Source organism: Tursiops truncatus, chromosome 15 (assembly GCF_011762595.2).
Source record: "Tursiops truncatus isolate mTurTru1 chromosome 15, mTurTru1.mat.Y, whole genome shotgun sequence".
In the NCBI taxonomy this organism is placed as follows: domain Eukaryota; kingdom Metazoa; phylum Chordata; class Mammalia; order Artiodactyla; family Delphinidae; genus Tursiops; species Tursiops truncatus.
In genome coordinates, this window is record NC_047048.1 from 28,786,425 (window position 1) to 28,811,549 (window position 25,125).

The 25,125-nt window shown below is 56.2% G+C and overlaps 1 protein-coding gene across 1 annotated transcript in view; it reads left to right on the forward strand.

Moving 5' to 3' along the window:
- LOC101325118 (uncharacterized) overlaps positions 1-24,662 on the forward strand; it is a 288,914-nt gene extending 264,252 nt beyond the window's left edge. The window contains exons 56-76 of the mRNA XM_073793232.1: positions 1,087-1,224; positions 3,898-4,060; positions 6,351-6,472; positions 7,060-7,200; positions 8,637-8,750; positions 8,851-8,979; positions 9,606-9,767; positions 11,130-11,294; positions 14,125-14,293; positions 14,712-14,896; positions 15,120-15,212; positions 15,362-15,566; positions 16,856-17,040; positions 17,122-17,219; positions 19,441-19,625; positions 22,259-22,464; positions 22,593-22,773; positions 23,523-23,632; positions 23,873-23,989; positions 24,134-24,275; positions 24,359-24,662. Of these exons, the coding sequence (XP_073649333.1) occupies positions 1,087-1,224; positions 3,898-4,060; positions 6,351-6,472; positions 7,060-7,200; positions 8,637-8,750; positions 8,851-8,979; positions 9,606-9,767; positions 11,130-11,294; positions 14,125-14,293; positions 14,712-14,896; positions 15,120-15,212; positions 15,362-15,566; positions 16,856-17,040; positions 17,122-17,219; positions 19,441-19,625; positions 22,259-22,464; positions 22,593-22,773; positions 23,523-23,632; positions 23,873-23,989; positions 24,134-24,275; positions 24,359-24,426 (3,078 nt within the window). The 3' untranslated portion in view covers positions 24,427-24,662. The remainder of the gene's footprint in view (positions 1-1,086; positions 1,225-3,897; positions 4,061-6,350; positions 6,473-7,059; positions 7,201-8,636; positions 8,751-8,850; positions 8,980-9,605; positions 9,768-11,129; positions 11,295-14,124; positions 14,294-14,711; positions 14,897-15,119; positions 15,213-15,361; positions 15,567-16,855; positions 17,041-17,121; positions 17,220-19,440; positions 19,626-22,258; positions 22,465-22,592; positions 22,774-23,522; positions 23,633-23,872; positions 23,990-24,133; positions 24,276-24,358) is intronic.
- The last annotated feature ends 463 nt before the right edge of the window (positions 24,663-25,125 follow it).

Below are 25,125 nucleotides of genomic sequence, written 5' to 3' on the forward strand. Positions count from 1 at the left end.
ACACCCACATACCCATCACCTAGGTTTTTTTCATTCATATTTTGTTCTACTTTATCACATAGTTCTCCATCCTTCTTAATTTTTGATGCATTTCAAAGTAAGTTGCTGATATTGATATACTTGCCCTAAGCATTTCATTGTCATTAACCACATTAAAGAAGAACTCCTGCATTGCACAACAAGGATTTACTGTGTAGCACAGGGAACTGTATTCAGTATCTTGTAATAACCTATAATGGAAAAGAATCGGAAGCTGTATACCTGAAACTAACACAATATTGTAAATACGCTATAGTTAAGTTTTCAAAAGAACTCCTGCATTGATGATTTTGCAGTGTTCAGGCAGTTGTTTTGCAAAAATCCCCCATTTGAATTTGTCAGATTGTTTGTGTGAGACATGATTCAGGTTGAACGTTTTTGACAGGGGCATCACTAAATTAATGATGCTTCTGGAGAGCTCTTAAGAATACCAGTTCTTGACCCAGTTTCCAGAGGCTCTGTTTTTGTAGGTCTTGGGTGGGGGCCCAGAATCTATATTTTCGGCAGGTGCCCTAAGTGATTCTGCTATCAGCCAGCCTGGAAGTTAGCACATTATTTCATATAGTTTTCGTATCAACCCATTAATAAAGTAGGTATCATTATCCCAATTTATCTGATAAGAAAGTGAAGGTGGTTATGGAACTAGCTAGAGGTCATTCATCCCATACCTGCTAGAGCCCGAATTGGGGCCCTGGTCTGTTTAATGCAATGCTTGTGTGTTGTCCTCTGCAGTAGACTGCCCCCTGCTGTTCACAATGGTAATACAACTAGAATTCTTGCCTGCCCGCCCCAGGCTGGTAGCTATCTACAAGTCAGTGTTAACAGCATGAAGGGCACAGGGAGATTGTTGTCATGGCCACACCTGGTGGTCTAAACTGAGCTTCAGGACCCTCGTGTCATCAGAGTTTGTCCCATCCAGGGAGCTGTGCGTCTTTCGGGCCCGGGGCTTTGGGAGGCCGAGCTTGCTTAGTGTGGAGCCAGCATCTTCCTCAGTGTTCCGTCAGAGACTTGGATGAGGAGATCTGACTTGCTTTTCTTCTGGCCCAGCTACGATACTCTGAGGGTGGAGCCGAGAGCACATTTGCCTTGACGGTGGAGGAGCATCGTTTCCACGTTGGCTCCAGGCTGGTGGCTGCTAAGAACAGTCTCACCAACATCATCACGCTGGAACAGACCTTCCCCCAGGTGCGTGGAGGAGGCTAGAGCCAGGGCTAGGGCAGGCTGGGAGGCTCCTGGGGTAGCCCTTTGAGAAAAGAGGAATTGTCCTGGTTCCTGGGAGGATCCAATGCAGGCAGAGCTGTGATATGGGCAAAATTTGCTGGAGTGGATTCTCAGCTGGCCTCTGTATCCATCCATCCTCCCTCCTTCCCTCCCCTCCCTCTCTCCCTCCCTCCCTCCCTCCCTCCTTTCCTCCCTTCCTTTCTTCCTTCCTTCCTTCCTTCCTTCCTTCCTTCCTTCCACATTATTTATTGAGCATCTACTAGGTGCCAGACCAGACACTATTCCAGAAACTGGGGATGTTGCTTAGAGCAGGATTGATGAGTCTTTCCTCTCATCAAGTGTACAGTCTAGTGGGGAGATTGACCAACAAAAAAATCAAATAAGAAAATATACCAGATGATGATACATACTATAGAAGAAACAAAATGGGGTGATATGAGTGGGAATTACTGGGGAGCTATTTAGGTGGCCAGGAAAGGCCCCACTAAGGAGATGACATTTGAGCTGGCCGGAGATGACAAGCAAATATCAGCCATTTGAAAATCTGGTGGAAAGAAGATACACAGACGGTCAACAAACACGTGAAAGGATGCTCAGCGTCACTGATCACTAGAGAAAAGCAAATCAAAACCACAGTGAGGTATCACCTCACACCAGTCAGAATGGCCACCACCAAAAAATCTACAAACAGTAAATGCTGGAGAGGGTGTGGAGAAAAGGGAACCCTCATGCACTGTTGGTGGGAATGTAAATTGATACAGCCACTATGGAGAACAGTATGGAGGTTCCTTAAAAAACTAAAAATTGAACTACCATACGCCCCAGCAATCCCACTACTGGCATATACCCTGAGAAAACCATAATTCAAAAAGAGTCATGTACCACAGTGTTCATTGCAGCTCTATTTACAATAGCCAGGACATGGAAGCAACCTAAGTGTCCATCAACAGATGAATGGATAAAGAAGTTGTGGTACATATATACAATGGAATATTACTCAGCCATAAAAAGAAACGAAATTGAGTTATTTGTAGTGAGGTGGATGGACCTAGAGTCTGTCATACAGAGTGAAGTAAGTCAGAAAGAGAAAAACAAATACCATATGCTAACACATATATATGGAATCTAAGAAAAAAAAATGGTACTGATGAACCTAGGGGCAGGACAGGAATAAAGACGCAGATGTAGAGAATAGACTTGAGGACACCGGGAGGGGGAAGTGAGACGGGGGGAAGCTGGGACGAAGTGAGAGAGTGGCATGGACATATATACACTACCAAATGTAAAATAGATAGCCAGTGGGAAGCAGCCACATAGCACAGGGAGATCAGCTCGGTGCTTTGTGACCACCTAGAGGGGTGGGAGAGGGAGGGTGAGAGGGAGAAGCAAGAGGGAAGGGATATGGGGATATATGTATGCATATAGCTGATTCACTTTGTTATACAGCAGAAACTAACACACCATTGTAAAGCAATTATACTCCAATAAAGATGTTAAAAAAAAGAAGAAAAGAAAAAAGAAAATCTAGTGAAAGAGCATTCCAGGCAGAGGGAACAAGACGTGCAAAGGGCCTGGGCAGGAATGAATTTGGCATATTTGAGGAATGGCCACTGGGCTGGAGCAGAGTAAGTGAGGGGGAAATGGTGGGCAGTAGTGGGAATCCAATCATGCAGGGCATGTCAGGCCACAGGGAGGAGTTTGGATTTGATTCTCTCTGAAATTGGACGCCTTTTGAGGACACTATCCAAGGGGTGCTTTCAGATTCCTCTGGCTGCTGTGTGGGGAGGGACCTACAGGGGACAGCAGAGACAACAGTGAAGAAGCCAGTGAGCAGGGCCAGAATGATGATGTCTTGGACCGAGGTGGGGGCAGTAGTGATGGGCTTTGGAGACATTTAAGAGTCAGTTCCCCTCGTCCCACCAAAAGTCCCCTCCACCCTCCACCTGTGGCACCCACCAGCAGGGAGAGTGCTCCTTGCTGAGCCTTTGCACAGGCTGTTCCTTCTGCCTAGAATGCCCTTCCCTGCTTTGTCCACTTATTTTCTTTGTGTTCCTTTGTCCCTCTAATATCTTTCGTGGCTACTCTTGTCACCTTGTCCCACCATTTTCTGTCTCTGTGACTGTCTCCCCACCAGCCTGGAGGCCCTGAAGGGCCAGGGCCAGTCTTGGTTATCTTTGTACCCCAACCCCCAGCACTGGGTCAAGGACATGATACGTGCTCACTAAATGTTTGAGAAATCCTACTACCAACTGTAGCAGCCGCACATGGCATTGTCCATGGGTCCAGCCCTGGGCTGAGCACATCACACCCATTATATCACTGAAGTTGGCACTGTTATTCTTACCCCATTTTATACACAAGGAAATGAGGCCCAGAGAGGTTGGGAAACTGGCCCAAGGCCACACAGCTTGGAAGTGGAGCTGAGAGGCGGCTGTCCTCTTTACAGGGGGCGTCGGTCTCCTATGTCACACCCCTTGCACCCCGTCACTCCCCTCCCTTACATTATCTGCCCAGCCCAGTAAACTGTTAGAACTTTGTTTCTTGTGTTTCCTCTTCTGAAAGCTTCTCTCCTTTCCTACCCTCAGCGGGAACATGGGCCGGGTTCCCCTGTGACCCAGCTCCATCTTTCTCTTCCAGCTCCACACCCTTCCTGGGGAGCTGGTCCTGCAGACCTCATACGAGCGAGCCCGTGGCACCCGTGTCCTGCACCACACGGTGCTGTGGGACGGCCAGGAGATGGCCATCAACGGGAGCCTCTCCGGGCCCTTCCTCAAGCCCACCGGGACCCTCAGCCTGCAGGGTGAGTCTCCCAGCGGCTGCAGCAGGGGTGGCCCATTCACCCAGTCACTCAGAGCACCATCATTGAGCACCTGCTTATCCCAGGTGCTGTTCCAGGTGCTGGGGATCCACTGGGAAATAAGATGGTCCAGGTCCCCGCCTTCGGGGAGGCAGGCTGTGAGCAGGGACACATACTGAACAAGATAACGTCAGGGTGTCTCCTAGAAAGAAGGGCTGAGAAAACAAGCAGGGCTTGGTTTGGGGGCCTGGAGCTCCTCCAGGTGGGGTGGTCGGGGAAGGGCTGTCTCAGGAGGTGATGTTTAAGCTGAGCCCCGAGTGACAAGAAGGTGAAGCTCTGGGGAGATCATTGCAGGCAGAAGGAACAGCAGGTGCAAAGGCCCTGGGGTGGGAACAAGCTTTGTGGCTGGAGCAACAGCAGCAAGGCCAGTGTGGCTGGAGTGGACTGAAGGGAGGAGCAGGGGGGAGATGAGGTGGGAGAGGTCAGGGGAGCCAGGTCACACAGGATCCCAGGCCCGGACAAGGAGTTGGGGTTTTACCTGAGTGTGTTAAGACAGGAGGGTAGGGCCAGGGCGTGGAAGGTGTGCCAACTCTGAGCATCCCCGAGAGGTTTCAGAGCTGAGGCCGACAGACTGAAGGTTGGCAGGGGAGGTGAGTGCAGCCCCAATGGTGGCACCCGTGACCCCTGTGGCCCTCCAGGAAACAACCCTGTCCCCAAGGGTCTGTGCACACAGACTGTCAGTTAGTGTTTGAGGAGCCCCCTTACACAGAGCAGAGTCCGACCTGCTGGCCTGCCAGGCGGGAGACACGGTGCAGACCCTGGCCCCGGGGGACGGCTTGCTGAGTGGCCCAGTGGAGTTCCCCATGATCACGGTTGCCACACATGTGCCCTGCAAGGCAGAGGAAATGAGAAGACCCTCAGCATGCCAGGGCGGTGTGTGTGATGCCCTCGTGTGCATGTGTGATGCCCTCGTGTGCATGTGTGATGCCCTCGTGTGCATGTGTGATGCCCTCGTGTGCATGTGTGAGCGTGTGCGTGCTCGGGGGCCCGTGGGTGGGCTGAGCAGTCCGTGGACCCTGCCAGGTGCTTACAGAGCATAGGAGCCAGCAGGTCAGGGGTGGAGGGAATGAGGAGTGTGGCTCTGCATGTGGTAAGCAAATGTGGTCAGTGCTCCCTGGACTGGTGACCAGATGATGCCTTGAGAACCAGCTGGTGCCACCGTCTCTGGGCACAGCTCCCCAGAGTCTGTGTGGGGACAGGCAGCACCCCTTCCAGAGGGCTCAGAGGGCAGCATGGTGGCTGTTGTCTGCAATGGGGTCTTGGTGGACTCCTGCTCTGGGGGTCTAGGAAGGCAGGACCAGTTGGTGGCCTCACAGGATGGGATCAAGTGGTGCAGGAGGTCAGGGCAGCTGGACTCAGCCTTAAGGGATGAAGGAAGAAAATCTAGGGCAAGGAGACTGTCTGCTGTGAGGCCTCAGCTATGAAGGTACCACCTGAGTCACACCCCAAGGTGGAATGAGATCATATAGGGCAGGTGAGTGTGGCCAGGTAGGTGTGGGACATTCAAAGAGGCCTGGGCAACCATGAGTGTGAGGGACCTGAGAGTGATACAAGAAGGAGACTGTATCAGTCAGCTATTGCTGTGTAACAAATGACCCCAAACTCAGTGACTTATAGTAATAAGCATTTATCACTGCTCATAGGCCTGTGGGTCAGCTGGGCAGCTCTTCTGGTCTTACTCACGCATCAAAGTCAGCCCCAAGTTGGGTAGGTGGTGCTGCTGATCTTGGCTGGGCTTTCTAACGTGTTCGGGGGCCTGGCTGCCTGTCAGCTGGTCTGGGACAGCCTCGACCGAAACATTCAGGTTCTCCTCTGCGTGGTGTCACCGTCCAGCAGGCCAGCCTGGGTTTGTTCTCACAGTGGCTGGTCAGGGATCCCAGAGAGCCAGTGGGAGCTGAGGATGCTTTAGGCCTAGGCTGAGTTTGCCAGTGTCAACTTCACCAAATTCTACAAGCAAATCACAAGGCCAACCCAGTTTCAAGGGCCAGGGAAACAAATTCCACCTCTTGATGGAGGAGGTACAAAGCCTCGTTGCAGGAGTAGAGATTTGGGGTTCTCACGGGGACACTGAGGGACTATACTGAGTGGTATGGGGACCAAGTGAGGGTGTAGCTTCTGAATTTTGTGCAGATTACCTGAGCGTGTGGCCCCAAAGTGGCCCCCTATACCCTCTCGGCCTCGAGCCGATGTCCTCAGCTCATGTTCCCACCCCTCCCCGTGTCCCTGCCTCCAGTGGAGCTCACCCACCCGCTGCCGCTCCCCCTGCCTCGGCACTGCAGCCTCCGCCTTGCCTCTGAGCATTCGCGACGCAGCCACCAGGATGACCTGGTCGTGGGCTGGGATGGCAAAAACCAGGTAGGCGTCAGGGCTGGAAGGATACCTGGGAAGCCCACCCTGTGGCCTGAGTGGGGCACTTGGGGCCCTGCCCTGCCCGAGGAGCCTTACAGGGCCAACAGGGCTGGGCCCCAGTCCCCAAGGGACCATCGGAAGGGCACTGGGTGGGAGGAGGAAACCTGGGTCCCAGCACCACCTGGGACAGGAAGACCAGTGGCTGACGCATACTGCAGGCCTCTTGTGTGCCAGGTACATCAGCCCCATTTCTAGAAGATGAAATTGAAGCTCAGAGAGGCATGAGGTCCTGCCCAGAGTCATGGAGCTACTGGAAGGCAGGGCTGGGATTTGAACCCATGAAATGCCTCCAGCCACCACAAGGTGTCACTCCCAGTCCCATCTTTGTCATATGCTTGTCCCCATCTGCTTCTCTCCGTGCCTCAACTTACTCCTCTGCAAAATGGGCTGAAGCTCTTGGAGGGCCTCCCACAGTGCTGGGCCAGCAGCCCTCACTCCCATGACCTTGATGAAGAAGGTTGCCTGCACTGGGTGGTGGGGAGGCGGTTGGCCTCTCTGGGGGAGCCCTTGCCCTCAGCCTGTCCCCTCCCCAGGTGGTGCTGTCCTCCTCTCTTCGTCTGGGAAAGGACGAGCTGGCCGCCCACCTGGCCCTGGCTCACCCCTTCAGCCTCTCCTGGTGGCGGGCTGAGGCCAGTGGCCTTGCTGAGAGCAGGGGTGGCAGGCAGAGCTGGCAGGTGAGCAGGGAGCATCTGAGGGGCCCTGGGTGTAGGAGTCTTGGGGGTTGGTGAGCTGCGTGGCTGAGCCCATGGGTGGGGCATCTGGGACCACATGTGGGGGAGGAGGATCCCACTTGTTCATCAGAGACAAGGACATCTCTGGAATCACAGATTCCTGAAGCTTGGAACCCCAAAGGGACCTTCATTCATTCCTTCATTCCTTCATCGGTACCTTATTAAGCACCTACTGTGTGCCAGGCAGTGCTGAGGTGCAGACACAGTGTCTGCATTGATAAAGCTCACATTTTAGTGGGAGAAACAGTTACATGCATGTCCAATTCATCACTGAAGTGTCCGTTTGTTCAGTCAGTCACTGCAGGGGTTTGAGCAGGGCAGCTGGACTCTGCATCTGACTGGGAGGCCTTGGGCAGCTGACAGCACCTCCCTAAGCCTCAGTTTTTTTCTTCTGTGAAATGGAAGACAGTAGGCCAGTGTGTGCCAGGCAAAACAGGCAAAAAGACCAAAACTCAAGCAAATGAATGAATAAAGAAATTAAGAGTTGTGGTAAGCACCATAAAGAAAGTAGGGAGGGTGCTAAGAGAGAGAAACATTGCAGTGTGTGGGGGGGGCTGCTTTAGATGGGGTGGACAGCGAGGGCTTCCTGGAGGAGGTGGTTTGTCAGCTGAGGACCCGCGGATGGGGAGGAGCTGCCTGTGACAAGCTGGAGAAACAGCGCAGTCCAGGCAGGAGGAACAGCAAGCGAAAAGGCCCCGAGGTGGGAACGGGCTGGGTGCTTCAGGGAGAGCCAGAGGCAATTAAGACCAGGACCAAGGAAGCGATGGGGCAGGCGAGGGGGGAGATGAGGTCAGGGGAGGGGCAGCACGCAGGGCCCCTCTCTTGGCTCGGGCTGCCATAGCAAAATAGTCCAGGCTGTGTGGCTTGAACCACAGACATTTATTTCTCACGCTTCTGGAGGCTAGAAGTCCAAGATCAAGGTGCCAGCACTGTCAGGTTCTGGTGAGAGCTCTCTTCCTGGCCTGCAGCCAGCTCACTGTGTCCTTACGTGTCGGGGAGAGAGCTCTCTGGGGTCCTTCTTACAAAGACACTCATTCCATCATGACCCCCCCGCCCCAAACCTCATCTAACCCTAATCACCTCCCAACGGCCCCACCTCCTGATGCTGTCACATTGGGGATTAGGGCTTCAACATATGAACTTGTGGGGTGATGTGAGTCCACAGCAGCCCCACGAACCCCAGTGAGGGACGCAGATTTCATTCTGTCTTTGGGAATGATGAGTCTGGGTGTTGAGAATGAGGAGTTTTCCATCTGAACGCCTCTGGCCTCCCAGCCTGAGCGTGGCTCTAAGCTCTTACGAACACGAGCGCAAGAGGAGGCACCGTCTCCACTCCCCACCTCTCTCCTCCGCCCGCCACTGGCCCCATCCCCTTGCAGGTACAGCTTGCCTGGAATGGAGGGCAGCCTGCGACTTTGCAGCTCACCTGGGCCGACAGGTCCTTGGCGCACAGCACCTCCTGGGATGGTTGCGTGGCCACCTCCCCGGGGCAGGTAGGCACTGGCTGCCCTGCTCATCAGGCACAGGCCTTTCGCTAACTCTGAGCCCTGTGTTGCCCTCCCTCCCCCCAGTCACGTCCTCCATCCTCTTCAGCTCCAGGACACCTGGGGCCTGGGCGCCCTCAGGGCCTGTGGGGCCTTAACACAGACCCCAGCCGTGTTCAGCGAGTGGCTCGATCTGTCCTGGGACGGACGCCGGGTGCAGCAGAACCTGACATATGAGGTGAGGCCTGGGGGGTTGGGGGTCCCCACCTGCTTCAGGAAGTGCCTGGCTCTGGGGCCCTAGGGTCCTGGGTGTAAGTGCTAGTTGTGCTGTGGATCCCGGGCAACTCATTTCTCCACTGTGAACCTTGGTTTTCTCATCTGTGAAATGGGTGCAGTAATCCTTCCCTGACTGGAGTGTAGTGAGAGCTCTGGGAGGTAAGGAAAGCAAGACGCCCAGCATGAGGCAAGCACTTGGGGAGCAGACAGGGAAGGAGCTGGTGACGCCAGTGGGCTTCTGGGGAGGGGTGGGGGGAGGTCGGGAGGTCAGGTTTCCAGAGGTGTCAGGGTCAAGGTCTCTCCAGCAGCACCGCCTGCCTGGGGCTCCTGATGGGCTATGGAGAGACAGGGACAGCTAGCCCTGGAAGTCCCCTTGCCCCTTCTGGGTCTCCTTAGGCCCAGTCCCCCTCAGTCTCCCAACAGAAGTCCTGCTCAGAGTGTAAACGGCTGCTGTGGGGGCTGACCAGGGCTCTGATGGTGGCATTTCTGGCATCTCCCTCCTCTTGTGAGGGTCTCCTGACTGCCGCTGGCCATGGGCACTCTCTCTTCTGGGACGAACCCCCATCCCACGGTGCCTTCTCCTTCCAGAGGCACCAGCCGTCCCGCCCGGACAAAATCCGTGCAGAGGCCACACTGGAGCGTGTCCTCACGGCCTCCTGCGCCACGCAGAGTTTCCAGGGAGTCATGGAGACTGACTATGCCCACTGGCTGCGCCATTCCCTGCATCTGGGGCTCTGCCACCTGCCCAGGGTGAGTCTGTCCCAGGGAAAGGCCCAGGGACCCTGGTGGTGAGGAGAGAGGAGGGTGCCCGCCCAGGTCAGGGGTGTGAGTGAGGGAGCTGGATGCCATCATCACAGCTCTGAACATGCCACTGGGCGACCCTGGGCAGGGCTCTATCCTCTCTGAACATCCAGTGCTTCATCTGAAGGATGGAAGATGCAGTTGGTTCCAGCATGTAGGGTGATTGTGAAATTTAAGATGTGACACTGGGAGAGTGCTCAACGCATAAACAAAAGCTGCTGCTTTCGTCATTATTGTTAGGGGGAGGTGTTGGGGCCCCTATGCCCCCAACATTCCCCCGAGTTTGTTAGCTGGTTGATTGGTCTTTCCTGCATTCTTTCCACCCTTCCTTCCACCCACCCACCCACCCATCTTCTCAACCATCCAAACATCCATCCATCCATCTACCCACCCTCCCATCCTCCCTCCCATCCCTCCATCCATTCATCCCTCCATCCTCCCATTCCCCACATCCCAGGGGTCAAACGTTTTCTGTAGAGAGCCAGATGGTAAGTATTTTACGTCTTGCAGACCATATGGTCTCTGTTGCAACTCTGGCATTGTGTCATGAAAGCCACCACAGATGACATGTAAATGAATGGGTGTGGCCATTCCCAATAAAAATCTATCTACAAGGAGAGGCAGTGAGCCAGCTTTGGCCCATGAGCCAGTTTGCCAACCCCCAATCTGTTCATCCATTCAGAAAGCATTTGTAAGTCTTACCTCTGCCAGGCTCTGTTCTAGGTGCAGGGGCAAGGACGGTGAAAGGGACAGACGAGGTGCCTGCCCTCCTGAAGCTCACAGTCCAGTGGGTAGAAGAAGAAAACACAGACAAGGTGCACGATATGCAGTCAGGTGTGGTGAATGCTGTGAAGGAATGAAGCAGGGAGAGTGGACAGGGGACTGCAGGGGGCCTTGCTGACGAATGCAAACTGCAGCGGGAACAGCCAGTGCAAAGGCCCTGTGGCAGGAGCATGCTTAGAGTGTTCGAGGAACACAGGGTGGCCCTTATAGAGAGAGCGAGAGGGCGAGGTTAGGAAGATAACGCAGACCCATAGGACCCGCCAAGGAGACCGGCTTCTCCTCTAAGCGCAATGGGAAGGCAGAGGCTTTGAGCCGGGGGGCAGTGTCTGATTTGCATTTTTTTAAAACTTAGCCTGGCTGCCAAGTGGAGGAGGGGCTGTGGGCTGGGGCAGGAATGGAGGCTGGGAGACCTGATAGGCTATTGTGACAGTCCTGGCATGAGGGCTAGTAGCCTGGACCAGGGCATAGGGAGAGGAAGCTGTGCTCCTGCACCTCCCTGACCACTGACACCCCACCCTTTCGTTCCAGGCCCTCTCGGTCTCCGGGGAGCACACCTTGGGCAGCGGTGGGCTTCTGCTACACTCCAAATGCCAGCTGGGCCTCGCCCCAGACCCAGACCACAGCCTGCACCTCAGCCTGACCCTCCGCAACCACAGCAGGCCCCGGATGCCTGACTTCTCCGGGGAGCTAGAGGTAAGGTGGCTGGGTCGGGGCTGCCCACCCCATAGGCAGGATACTCTGATGTCCCTCTGTCTCTCTCTGCCCAGTGGACCACCACTGCCTGGGTGGCCCTGCCATCTAGTGGCCAGTATTAGAACTGCAGACTGGCACCCTAGTGGGGACCTGAGCTTAACTGTAGGTGGGACCCCCTGTGGCTGGCCCCCCCGCCCTGAGCAGCTCCTCTGCTGCCCCAACATCAGCCCTTCCTATAACCGAGAGGCAGTGGCTGGACTCCCAGGGTTTGAATCCCAGCCCAACCTCTTCCTGGCTAGCAACGTACTTCGCCCCTCTGTGCCTCAGTTCCTTCGCCTGTAAAGTGGCGGATAATCATTGCACCTACACTACCTCCCATGGCATTAACATTGCAGGGATTAAGTATGTTACTATGTATAGATTGCTTAGAATAGTGCCTGATACAAAGCAGCCACTAAGTAAGTATTAGCTGCTATTATTATTAGCTATTATTGGCCGAGTCTTCTCCTACCCCTTCCACCTCCCAGCAGCCCAGGGAGGTAGAAGGGGGCAGAGCCAGGTTCAACACCTGCTCTGCTCCCACCTGGCCAAGGGCTATTGGGAAGGGACCTCTTTGAGCCCCATTTCCTCATCTGTAAGTGGGGATCAGGTATATTTCACAGGGTGGTCAGTGGGGTTCTGGGCACCCCTCCCCTCCCCCCACACAGCACGGGCATACAGGAGGTGCTCCACAAGTGCTGTCATCCACCCATCTCTGTGTCTCCCTGGCTGGGTGACCTTGACCTTGTGACTTTCCCTCTTCAAGCCTCAGTCTTCTCTGTCAAATGGGAACAAATCCCATGTCCTTTGCAGAATTGGGAGGAAAAGAAACAGAGTTTGCACAGCACGGGCACACAGTAGGTGCTCATGAGATGGGATTTTCCTTCCACATCCAATACAGGATGAGGCATTTCTGTGTCTGGAGCTCACTCAGCTCCTGTTTCCGAGCCCAGGAGCAGTGGCAGTTTCAAAAGAGTTTTCCTTTCTGAGTTTCGCCAAGGCTGGCTCTCGTTTCCCCGTTTGCCAGCCAGGCCCCCAGCCACTCCCGCACCTGTAATCCGGGTGCCCCAAGGCTCACTTCCCCAGAATCGGAGGACTGGGAGTGAGCCCCATGGGGCCCAGCCCGCGGGGGGCGGCCAGGGAGTGGCTGGTCCTCCTGCTTCCATCCCGAGCATGTGCGCAGCTGGTTCTAACCGCTTCTCCCTTGCCCACCCCCTCTCTGCTTGCCCCATTTTGGGGTCCGTGGTGTGGAGAGAGGCCTTTCACAGCCTTGTTTGGTCTCTACACCAACCCGGTGGAGAAGAGGGACAGATTCGGGAGGTCAGGCACTCACCCCGGCTGCTGGGGCGCTCGCCACTCAGTGACAGTGACTAGGACAGACACCTCAGCTGTGGTCTGCAGGACACCCTGCCTCAGGCTCACCTCATGCACTGTGAAATCCCCTAAGGATTCCTGGGCTCCACCCCTCCCACCCACTTAGGAAGCTGCATGTTCAGTGAGCACCCTGAATTGGATTCCTAGGGCTGCTGTAACAAATTAGCCCCAACTCAGTGGTTTAGCACGACAGAAATTTCTTCTTTCACAGCTCTGGAGGTTAGAAATCTAAAATCAAGGTGTCAGCAGGGTTACGCTCCCTCCAGAAGCTCCAGGAAAGAATCCTTCCTCACCTCTGCCAGCTTCTGGGGGCTGCCAGCAACCCAGGCGTTCCTTGGCTGTGACTGCATTATTCCAATCTGTCTCTGTCTTCACGTGGCCTTCTTATAAGGACACCAGTTATTGGATTTAGAGCTTACCCTAACCCAGTATGACGTCATCATAATTTTATTTCATCTACAAAGAACCTATTTCCAAATAACATCACATTTACAGGTACCAAGGGTTAGAACTTCAACAGATCTTTTTGAGGAATATAAGCCCATAACACACCTCCTACACACACACACACACACACACACACACACACACACTGATTCCTGATAAATTTTGAGAACCACCATTCTATATCTGATCTTATAGATTTTGAACCTGAGGCCCAGAGAGGGTAACACACTTACTCAAGGCTGCACAGCTTGTTAGCTGCAATATCTGGACTAGAATACAGAGCAGCTGAATTCAGGCCAGAGGTGGCTCCCCTCCCCTACAACGGCTTCTTAATCAGCCCATTGGCCTCCCCCCTGCAAGGTCTCCCTAGGGTTCCTTCTCTTAAGGCCTCTGAGGCTTTTCCTGCCTTTGCCCCACCCCATTCGAAACCCTCCTGTCTTGTGTCCCCTTCCCTCAAGGCTGGTGGCTGCAAGGGCTGGGATGAATGCTCAGTGCCGGCCTTTATGGCAGGTGCTACCCACGATGTCTTCCTTGAACTTGCGGAGACATTTGCAGTGGTTCTCATGCAAACATGGAAAACCTGGCCTGCAGGTGGAGACACCTGGGCACTGGGAACATAAAAATGCCAGTGCCCAGCCCCTCCCCCAATCAGTTAAGTCCGAATCTCCGGGGTGAGGCCTCGGCAGCAGGAATTTTTAAGGTACTTGGATGCTGTGCGCTGTGCTTGGTTAGGTCCCTGGATATGGATTTTAATAAGCATTTTCTGCAGTTGGTAGGATTCTGAGCCCTGTGGCAGGGGTGTAAGGTGGGGGGACCCAGTGCCCCTGAAGATGTGGAGGCGGGCGGGCATTGCCTTTTCCCTGCAGGTTCAACCTCACCCTCCTCAGCCACCTCTCCCTGGGCCTGGGGCCAACAGGGGCCAGAGGCCAGAGGCCAGGCTGCACTCAGGCCTCTGCCCTTCGCCTCCCAGCTCCGCGGCCCCAAGGCTCAGCAGTTTGGCCTGCTGGGTCGGGTCTCCACCTCAGCTTCTCGAAGCTTGGTCCAGCTGGAGGGAAATGTGGACGACGGGGACGAGAAAGTGAGGCTGTTGGTGTCCCAGGCCCCGAACTGCTTCCAGGCCTCGGTGGCCCACAAGGAAGGTGAGTGGAGGTACTGGTGTGGCTCAGCGGCCTGACCAAGGCCCCAGCTTGGCCCAAGAGTGGACAGAGATTGGGGTGCTGAGAGCTCGAAGTCAGAGGAAACCCTGGTAGGACTTGGTGGTACCCCCAGCTTGGAGGTGATGATGAGCTTCCTGTGGTCACCTGTGGTGCCAGGAGAGGCTGGGTAAGTCTGGACCAGAGGTGGGTGTGGGCTGGGGGATGGGGCAGAAACCAGGCTTCAGGGGTTTGGAGGTTGATTTAGGCAGTTCAGTTCAAGGCCCTCAAATCCTTGGGCCTTTGAGACTCTGCCTGTGGGCAGTGGGGAGCTACAGAAGGCTGTGGAGAGCGGGAGGAGTGGGCAGCTGCGAGGCAGATGGACGAGTCCTGGGTACAACGGCGGGTCCCTTCCTGGACCCAGGGAGCCAAGAGGAGAGTGTGGTGCTGCGGGCATGTGCCCACAGGCGGACTGCGGAGGTGGAGGCCCTGCTCCAGGACAGCGGGCAGCCCATCCAGCCCCTGGGACGCCTGACCCTGCAGGCCGCCAACCAGAGCCTCCGCTTGGCTGCACACGGCTGCCAGGGGACCCTGCTGGGCCACGTGGAGGTGAGAGGGCCAAGGGCTAGGGGGAGGGGTGTTATTCCTACCCCCCACGCCCACCCTGCCCGGGCAGAGGCCACAGGACCAGGATCCCTAAGTCCAGGAGTACCAAGGAAACCAGAGGCAGACAGCCTGTAGTGTGGCCAACATCCTTGGGTGTTGCTGCCGGCACCGAGCATTCTGTCCACTTCGTTCCCGTGAGGCCCAGCCTGTCCCTCTGTGTCTGCAGTCCAGGGTGGCTGCTCTTGGGTCCCAGGTGCAAGCCCGGCTGGAGGAGAAGATCCATGGCTTGGAGGCCTACGTGAGAAGGTTCCAGCACCTGGTGGGTAGAGTGCACTGATGTCGGGGGCACCCTTGGAGAATGGGAGGGAGTGTGAGGCTGTGGGAGGTCACCCCTCTGGCTCGTCCCGGGCCTCCCTCATGGACATGAGGGTCTGCTGGAGCTTTCTGTGCCCCCGTTCCCCTGCCCAGGTGCAGCCGGCGGGTGCCCTGGATGGCGTGGCAGGCCCCCTTCTGCAGCTGTGCCAGGCGGGGCTGGGGGCCATGCGGGAGAGCGGCCGGGCGGTGGCCGCGCTGTGGGACCAGAGCCGGGCCAGAAAGGGGCTGACACACCGCATGCCGCTCTACCTGGAGAGGCTGCAGGCAGGGCTGGAGCAGCTGCGGGATGAGCTGGAACGTGAGTGCAGGAGTCAGGGCGTGACCGTGCACCCAGATCCACACCTGATCCCAGGGCCCCCGACCCCAGGCCCCTCACGCTCGGCCTGGGCTACTGGTTCAACCAGAAAGGCCTCCTGATTTCTGGCAGGCCTGCAGCCCAACTTCCTTTAGACCCTCTGCCTTATTTCTCATGGATCTAGAGCCTTCAGACTTTTGGAACAGTGTCCATTCTTGTCAGTCTCCAAGCTCATAGCCCTCATGCCTGCTGCCTTATCTCTTCTGGGACTGCTGCCCAAGTTTCTTCGGTCCCCGCCTGATTTCTCTTGGGTATAGAGCCTTACTTCTATTAGGCCCACTGCCGTAGATTCTAGGGCCTATTTCCGGTTCTGTGATACGCACCAGTGAGACCGTGCGGGTCGTGAAGGCTGCTGTCCCGAGCGCCCTCCTGGCGGTGCTGGGACCCCCCCCCCCGCAGCCTCTCCCAGGAGCACCAGGGCTGACAGCTGGCCCAGCAGGGAGCCCCAGGACCCTGCCCAGCACCAGGGCGGCCGTCCCTCTGACTGGCCAGTGCTCGGGCCAGACAGGCTATTAAATGTACTCTCACCCCTGCTTGTGTCCCTTTGTCAGAATCCCAGGGCCACCCCCAGCCTCGTGATTCACTAGGACTCACAGCTCTCAGGACATAGTTGCACCCATGGCTATGATTTGCTACAAGGACAGGATACAGAGCCAGGTGGCAGAGGGACAGGTGCAGGGGAGGTTCTAGGGAGACCAAGCACGAGCTTCCAGACTCCTCTCCCAGTGGGGGCACACAGGACTCCCTCCACTCCCCCAGCTTTGAATTGTGACAACACGTGTCAAACGCTGTCTGCCAGGGGAGCTCGTTAGAGACCCTGCGCCCAGGCTTCTCACTGGGGGCTGGTCACGTAGGAGCCTCTGCCTGGCACAGACCAACATTCCAGACTCGCAGAAGGAAAGGGGGTGTTCAGCATAAACCACATTGTTCGTGCAATCCAGGCACAGTGAGGCCCTCTTATCAGGTCTGGGAATGGTGGGAACCCCCAGAATCCAGCCAGGGCTGACCCTGTGAACAGGCCTTGCAGTTGGGCAGTCTCAGGCCTGCCGGGCTAACTCTTTTCCAGTCTCTAGTGCCACCACCTCATTCCAGGTCACAGGTCCTGTTTCCTTCCTGGAGGCCCGGGTTGTCGGGGGGCTGGTTTTCCTTTGTGGGCCTGGGATGCGGGTAGCGGCATCTCACCTGCCACCAGGACCGGGAGGCCTCACGGTGGGTGGTGGCTGCCTTTGCAGGGCCCCTGGCCACGCTGAAGGATGCCTACTTGGAGGTGACAGTGCAGCCCCTGGACAAGGTGTGGCAGGAGCGGGCCGAGGAGGCCGTGCAGCGGCTGCAGGCCTGGGTGTCCGGGACGCCGGGGACCTGGGGGTCCGGGCCCATCGCGGCGGCGCTGGAGGCCACGAGGGGTGCCCTGGAGCTGGTGAGGTGGGGCGAGGGGGAGGGAGGCGGCCCTGCGGGCAGGGATGGCCCTGACGGCTCTCACTGCCCCCACCTGCTCCAGGCCACCCACCAGATGCTGTCTTGGGCTGAAGCTGTGTTCTCACAGGCACTGAGGCGGCTCTGCAAACCCTTGCTGGACCTGTACAGCTTCTCAGCCAGGTAACTTGTCCCCTCTGCGGTCCTGCCCCACGCCAGGCACACCCTCCGTCTCATCTGCTCCCCTGACAGCCCTTCCATAAGACATTTTCAGCCCATTTTACAGATAAGGAAACTGAGGCTTATTCTTCATTCCGCGGATATTTTATGAGCACTGTCTTTGAGCAGGCACTGTTTTAGGTTTGCAGACACAGCGGCGAGTGGGATAGATCCTGGCCCTCACGAGGGCCATGGCTGAGCAGGGAGACGGTCACTGAACACAATGACCAGGTTATCTACCCTCAGGGGCGGCAGGCCTTCCTATAAAGGGCCAGAGAGTGATGTGTTCAGGATTTGTAGCCCGATGGTCTCTCACGTAGCCTTCGTTTTTTGTTTTTGTTAAGGATCCTTTAAACAGTAAAAGCCATTCTTAGCTTGCAGGCCATTCCAAAGGGCACAGGTTGGATTCGGCCACGGACCACAGTCTACCGACCTCTGAGCTAGTATGTTAGGTACCAAGTGCTACAGAAAAAAAAAGGCAGGACATGTGGGTTGATGGGGGCATTTTATTTTTATTTTTTAAATCTTTTTGTTTATTTTGGCTGGGGGGCACGTGGGATCTTAGTTCCCCAACTAGGAATCCAACCCGTGCCCCCTGCAGTGGAAGCGCAGAGTCTTAACCACTGGACGGCCAGAGAAGTCCCCGATGGGGGCATTATAAAGAGTGAGGCTGTGGTTGGCTTCAGTGAGAAGGTAGCATTTGAGCAAGGGCTTGAAGGGTGAGGGAGTGAGCCGGGTGCACATCATGGGAAGAGCGTTCCAGGCGGAGGGCACAGCTGGTGCAAAGGCCCAGGGGTGGGAGTGCACTTCCTGCTTGAGGAATCTGAAGGAAGCCAGGGGGCTGGAGTGGAGAGTGGAGGAGTCGCGGGGGGTGGCAGGGGGGCGGGTAACGGGTTCCGGGCAGCCTGGGGCCTTTGTCTCTTACTCTGAAATGGGAACACACAGGAGATTTTGAGCTGAGGAAGGACATGAGCTACCTTTCATCTAAAAAGATTCCTCTGGCCCCAGTGTTGAGAATAAAGACTGGGGGCAGGGAGGGGGATAGAAGCAGGGAGCCCAGTTTAGAATGGTCCAGGCGAGATGGGAGAGTAGCTGCGCCAAGCAGTGGCAGCCGCGGAGGGGGTGCGAGGCAGTCAGGTTCCGGGTGTTGTAAGGACAAGCCTGTAGGATTGGTTGACAGATCGGATGTAGGTGGTGAAAGAGAAGAGCCAGGGATGACCCCCAGGGTCTTGGCTTTGATGACTGGAAGGATGGAGGGTCCATCTACGGAGTGATGGGGATGACTGGTGTGCAGGGAGCAGCTTGGAGCTCTGTTGGTTTCCTGTGGCTACCACAGCAAATGACCACAAGTTCAGTGGCTTAAGCGACACAGCCGTGTTCTCGTGTAGTTCTGGAGGTCAGAAATTCAAAATGAATGTCAGGTTCCTCCGAGAGGCTCAGGGCATAGCCCTTCCCTTCCCAGCCCCTGCAGGCTGCCTGCTTGCCTCGGCTCGTGGCCCCCACCTCCATCTTCAAAGCCAACAGGGCAGCATCTTCTCCCCTCTGACTGTTGTCCTTATGTCTTCTCTCTGACCCTCCTGCCTCTCTTATAAGGTCCATTGTGATTCCATTGGCCACCTGGAAATCTGTCTCAAAATCTTTAGTGTAGTCACACCTGCAGCGTCCCTTTGGCCTCCTAAGGTAACACAGTCATAGGTTCCAGGAACCCGGGCGTCTTTGGGGCTGTTGCTCAGCCTGCTGTGGTGGGAGTGGGTGTCCGGAGCTCTTTCCGACCTGCTGAGTTTGAGGCGCCATCAGGACACCCCACTGAGGCAGCTTTCTGAGGCCTGGGCCGTAGAGCGATTTGGAGGTTTGGAGGCGTCACTGGCCCTGAAGGAGCAGCAGAGCCAGCTTCAGGGACAGGCCTGAGGAGCCCCTTCCCCACACAGGCCGGAGGCCCCGCCAAGGCACATACGTTCAGGCCCCTGGCAGGAGATCAGATGCCTGCGTCCTTAAAATAGGACAGTCATTTCTACCCCCAGCCTCCACCTCACAAACAAAGCCTGTGCCCTCCCTAAGAGGCTGACGTTCCGTGGAGGTCAGCTTGCGCCGGACCCTTACATGGCCATCCTGCGGCCGCGGAAAGTGAGGCTCCGACAGGCACGACTTGTGCTGGGGTCTCCCAGCTCCTCTGTGCTCCCTCCAGGGACCACTCAGTGGTGGTGACACTGCCGATGCTGCCTGCAGGGGACGAGCCCCTGGACGTGGCCCGGGTGACCAGCCACCTGGTGGAGGAGAAGCTGCTGCGGCCACTCCGAGAGCTGTATGGGACCAGCGTGCTGGCCGAGTACCACCGGCTCAAACACCGTCTGCTGGGGGCCCCCTCTGGATGTGAGTCCTACGCCGCCCTCCTCCCCGGGACCCCTCTACCCTTTGGAACGTGGCAGCAGGACCTGGCAGGGCCAGATAGACAGTGGGACCATCCCCTAGTAGTACAGGGAAGCCTTAGCATTGTAGTGCTGGGCCCATCTGATCCCAGGCTGATTCCAGAGGTTACTGGGCTTCCCAACGTCAAACAGGATGAGGGTTGGGCTGCAGATCCAGGCTTTTGTCCAGAAAGTAAAAGCCTGAGCCTGGAACCCAGCGCGGAGGCGTGGCGAGGGACTGAGGGCCAGGGCCAGCTCCCTCCAGGCAGACTCTGCAGGAGAAGCACCAGGCAGACCTCCAGTTGCAGCCGCAAGGCCACTAATTGAGTCCAGACTGTCCGTCAGGCAAGGCCCGGAGCCACAGGCAGTGCTGGGACCAGACGCAGCTCTGGGGGCCCTGGGGGCTTGGAGCCCCTGGAGTTTGCATCCGCTGCCCTGAGTGCGATCTGGTGAGTCTCCTCACCTCTCTGTCACCTGGAGGGGGCAACGTGGCTCACCGGTGTGGTAACGTGTGTGCCTTTGGTGCCCAGCAGGGTCTCAAGTCAGTGGGAAAGCTTGGCAAGGACTGGTGTGTAGCATCGGGTCTTGTGATCTCACAGGTGGGAACGCGGAGGCTTGGGCAGGTGGGAGCCCCCCCAGAGTCTGGGGGTACTTGTCTGCTAGGCAGCGTGGCGACTGGAAACAGCCTGGTCTTTGGGTTCCACGTGTGCGACCTGGGACTGGCCTGTGACCTTCAGCTCTGACACCTGACAAGGGGCTCCTAGTGCCCTCCTCGTGAGGCCATCGTGGGCTGGCACGGGCCAGCAGCTGCCGGGCACCTGGCCTGGGCGTGTGTTTGACGGGTGGGGCTTCTCTTACCCGACCCCCACGCAAGCCTCTGCTTCACGGCAGCGCTGGCTCAGGGGGTCCGAACTACCCTCTCTCGGGCCCCCTCCTGCCCACCGTGAAGAGGGCTGGGCCTGGCCCACGCGGCACCTCCCTCCTGTTGGATGGAGCCTTTGGCCGTACTTTTTTTTTTTTTAATGAAGACATTTGACTTTTGTGGGGGCATTCTGTTGTTTCTTTTTTACAAAAATATTTATTTGGCTTCATTGGGTCTTAGTTGTGGCATGCAGGATCTTTCGTTGCAGCGCACAGGCTTCTCTCTAGTTGTGGCACGTGGGCTCCGGAGCACACGGGCTCAGTAGTTGCGGCACACAGGCTGTCTAGTTGTGGTGCAAGGGCTCAGTCGTTGCAGGGCATGGGCTTAGTTGCCCCATGGCATGTACGATCTTAGTTCCCTGACCAGGGATCAAACCCACATCCCCTGCATTGGAAGTGCAGAGTCTTAACCACTGAACTGCCAGGGAAGTCCCTGTGTCATATTTTAGATTCCACATACAAGTGATATGATAATCTCTAGTTGCATCCATGTTGCTGCACCTGGCATCGTTTCATTCTTTTTTATGGCTGAGTAGTATCCCATTGTATATATGTACCACATCTTTATCCATTCATCAGTCAATTTAGGTTGTTTCCATGTCTTAGCTATTGCGAATAATGCTGCTGTGAACATAGCAGTGCATGTATCTTTTTGATTTAGAGTTTTGTCTGGATATATGCCCAGGAGTGGGATTGCTGGGTCATATGGTAGTTCTGTTATTAGTTTTTTAAGGAAGCTCCATACTGTTCTCTGTAGTGGCTGTACCAATTCACATTCCCACCAACAGCGTAGGAGGGTTCCCTTTTCTCCACATCCTCTCCAGCATTTGTTATTTGTAGACATTTAATGATGGCCATTCTGACCAGTGTGAAGTGGTACCTCACTGCAGTTTTGATTTGCATTTCTCTAATAATTAGCGATGTTGAGCATCTTTTCACATGCCTATTGGCTATTTGTACGTCTTCTTTAGAGAAATGTTTATTTATGTCTTCTGCCCATTTTTCGATTGGGTTGTTTTTTTAATATTGAGCTGTATGAATTGTTTGCATATTTTGGAAATTAAGCCCTAGTTGGTCTCATCGTTTGCAAATATTTTCTCCCATTCTGTAGCTTGTCTTTTCGTTTGTGATTTCCTTTGTTGTGCAAAAGCTTGTAAGCTTGGTTCGGTCCCATCTGTTTATTTTTGGTTTTATTTCTGGTGCCTTGGGAGGCTGCAGGTTGCCCATTTAAAGTGTCTGATTCAGTGGCTAGTGCGCGTCCATCACAGAACCTTCATCACCCCAAAAAGACACCCTGCATCCCTTAGCTCTGTGTCCCCGTCCCTCAGCTATACCCCCAGTCTCCTTTCTGTCTCTGTGGATTTGCCTGTTCTGGACACCGCGTATGAATGGAGTCACGTAACACGTGCCCTTTTATAACGGGCTTTTCACTCAGCGTAAAGTTTCTGAGGTTCGTCAGTGTTGGAGCGTGCATCACACCTCATTCACCTGAGGGGACCCCTAGAGCTCAAGTCATCTTGAAGCCAGAGGTTCTTGGGGACAGACCCCACTTCCCACGTGGGCTGCCCATGAGGACATGGGCCAGGGAGCAGCTCTGGACAGGCTGGGCTGCCCCGTGGGCTCAGGTCCCGGGCACAGCGGGCCCCACTGCCCCTGCATCCGGCCTCTTCTCTGCAGACCACGCTGTGGTGGCCGGCACCAGGCATGTGGTGACCTTCGACGGCCAGGTGTGGGGCATCAGTGCCCGCTGCAGCAGCCTGCTGCTGGCCAAGGACTTCGCTCACGACACATTCTCGCTGACGCTAAACCGGGCGGGCTCGGGGCTCACGTCCCTGACTGTGGAGTTGAACCACACCACCCTCATCCTCTACCCCAGCCTGAAGGTGAGCCTGCAAGAGTGGGGGGGGGGTGGGCACATCGCCCAGACACTTTCCTGCCTCCTGTCACGTCCACACACCTGTGCCCTGTGGAGACTGTCACCTGTCCTGCTCAGCCCCTGTCTGGCCCACAGACCTACAGGCTGTACAACTCTTCCCTGCCTGGGGAGAGCTGTCTGGACCTGGATCTGCCTCCCGCCAAGACCAGGAGGCACAACGTCCCCAGGATCGAGCTGGCCAGTGCGGACGGTGTCTCTGTGCTCTGTGACCTCCACGCCAGCCTCTGCAGCCTGACTCTCAGCGTCTGGCAGCACGGTGGGTCTGGGCCCCCACTGGCGGCCTCTGAGCCAGTGCAGCCAGCTTCCAGGGCTGAGATTGACCGATCCCAGTGGGCAGCACTCCGAGTCCTTGGGAGGCTGTGGGCAGGAGGCCCGGGGACACTCTTGGGCCTCTGCTGCTCCTCGGGGCTGACAACCCGAGCGGGTATCAGAACAGCCCAAACAGCTCAGAACTGGAAGAGGGTCAAAGGCCATCTCTCCCGGCTTTGATCACGTCCAGCACTGGGACAGCCCCTACTCCAGCGGCAGCACAACTCTGGCTGCAGCCCCGCTGGTTGGCCGCTGCCCCGTTTCAGGCTCCGTAGTGCGCACGGCCTGCTCCTTCTCACGTGATCCTCCCGCTGCTGTCCCCTGGGACACGTGACATGACCCAGGCTAATTTACGGGCCCCCCCCCACTCCTCCAGCCACGAACATCAGGGCCAGGCTTGGAGCCCAGAGCTCTGAGCCCACGTTCTGCCCCCTTCTCTGGGACGTGCCGCTCCCCTTGATCTGGTTGGGCAGCCCCAGGAACACTTGTAAAGAGCTTGCATTCCGACCACTCGGGATGGGGCTGGTGGATGGGGGAGGGAACAAACGCTTTTCTCAGTCCTTTTTCTCCTCTCCCTCTGGTGAAGTTTCAGAGCCAGGACCGGTGTTGGGGGGTCAGGCGTGGAGGGTGCAGGGTCTGGCCATGCCCCCCGGCAACCCTGGCCAGCAGGCTCTCACAGCCTTTCCTGCCCCACAGGCCTGTCCGCTGGCCTTCTGGGCACCAACGACAACGAGGCAAGCAATGAGCTGATGCTGCCGGACGGCACGGTGGCCAGCAGCCTGGAGGAGGTCACCCCCGCCTGGCAGGTGAGCTGGCTAGCCAGCCCTCCCTCCCTCAGGGCCGGGCGTCATCACTAGGACGCTGTGGCTGTGGATGGAGAGGGGAACAGGTGTGACCCGGGCGCGCCCCGGAGAGGGAAGCCTCTGTGTGGATTGGCCGTGGACCTGAGGGGGTGGTGGTTCCCTCCTGGGGCTGCAGCCCCCAGTGGAGCTGCCTGGAGAAAGGAGGTCCAGGCAGGAGCCTGAGTCTTGGGTTCGTCTCCCCAGGTGGGTGGTGACTGCAGGGCCATGGAGAAGACTCGGCTGGCATGCCCGGTACAGAGCCTCACCTGCCGGGCCTTCTTCCAGGACCCCCGCTCCAGCCTGGGGAACTGCTTCGGGGTGGTGAGTGTGCAGCTGCAGAGGCCACTCAGCAGGTGGACTGCAGGACAGAGAAGGCCCTTGCCCTGATCTAGCCTATAGCCCTCCTCTGTGCTGCTCCCCAGGGTGTGGTGGGCAAGGACACTGACTATGGGTGCTGGATTTCAGGTGGACCCCACACCCTTCCTCAGCCTATGTGTCCAGGACACCTGTGGCACCCAGGAGCGCCAACCTGCCTGCAACCTGGCGGCCGCCTACATCCACCTGTGTGCCCGGGGCTTCGTGCCCCTGGACCCTCCTCCACAGTGCGGTAAGCAGTCTGACCCCTGCCTGGGGGCGGAAGGTTGACCTCTGCCTTCCATCCCAGAGGGAAAACCAATTCTTTTCTCTTAGCTTCCGCCGAGAGGACAGGTACTCAGTTGTTGTACAGTGAGCTAAGAGTCAAAGCAAAGTATGTGTGAAGGAGTACTTATTAAGAAAGAGAAAAAGAGGGCCACAACCTCCACCTTCCACCCCAGGTCCAGTGAGCCCTGTGACATACAGCACAGGAGACGAGAGCTCGGGGAGGTCAGGCAGCTATGAAGTCAGCTGCTGAAAACTCAGAACCACAGACTTGCTGTTAAGGGGTGTGAATGTACACGCCCTACAAGGTCTGGGAACCCCTGGGCACACCTGAAACCAAGGTCGTGCATGATTCCCACAGCTGAAGTCCCACTACATAGACACTGAAGTCCCACTACATAGACACAGAAGTTGGCGACTGCAACAAACAACGGCAGTGGACCCCCTGATAACAGAGCAATTATTCATGAACCTCGCAAAAGAACAGCTAGTAGTAGCAGCTACTGGGAGGAGGAGTGGGTGTGACTACAACAGGGTGGAAAAGGGAGATGTTTGTGGTGATGGAACAGTTCTGTATTTTGATGGTGGTAGTGGTTACATGAATCCACACCTGTGACAAAATGTCATAGAACTATACACACACACATTCTACCAATGTCAATGTCTGGGTTTTGATATTGTACTATAATTATGGAAGATTTAACCATTGGGGGAAATGGGATGAAATATATACAGGACACTCTGTACTATCTTTGAACTACCTGCAATTCTATAATTATTTTAAAATAAAAAGGCTTTAAAATTAAATATAAAACATC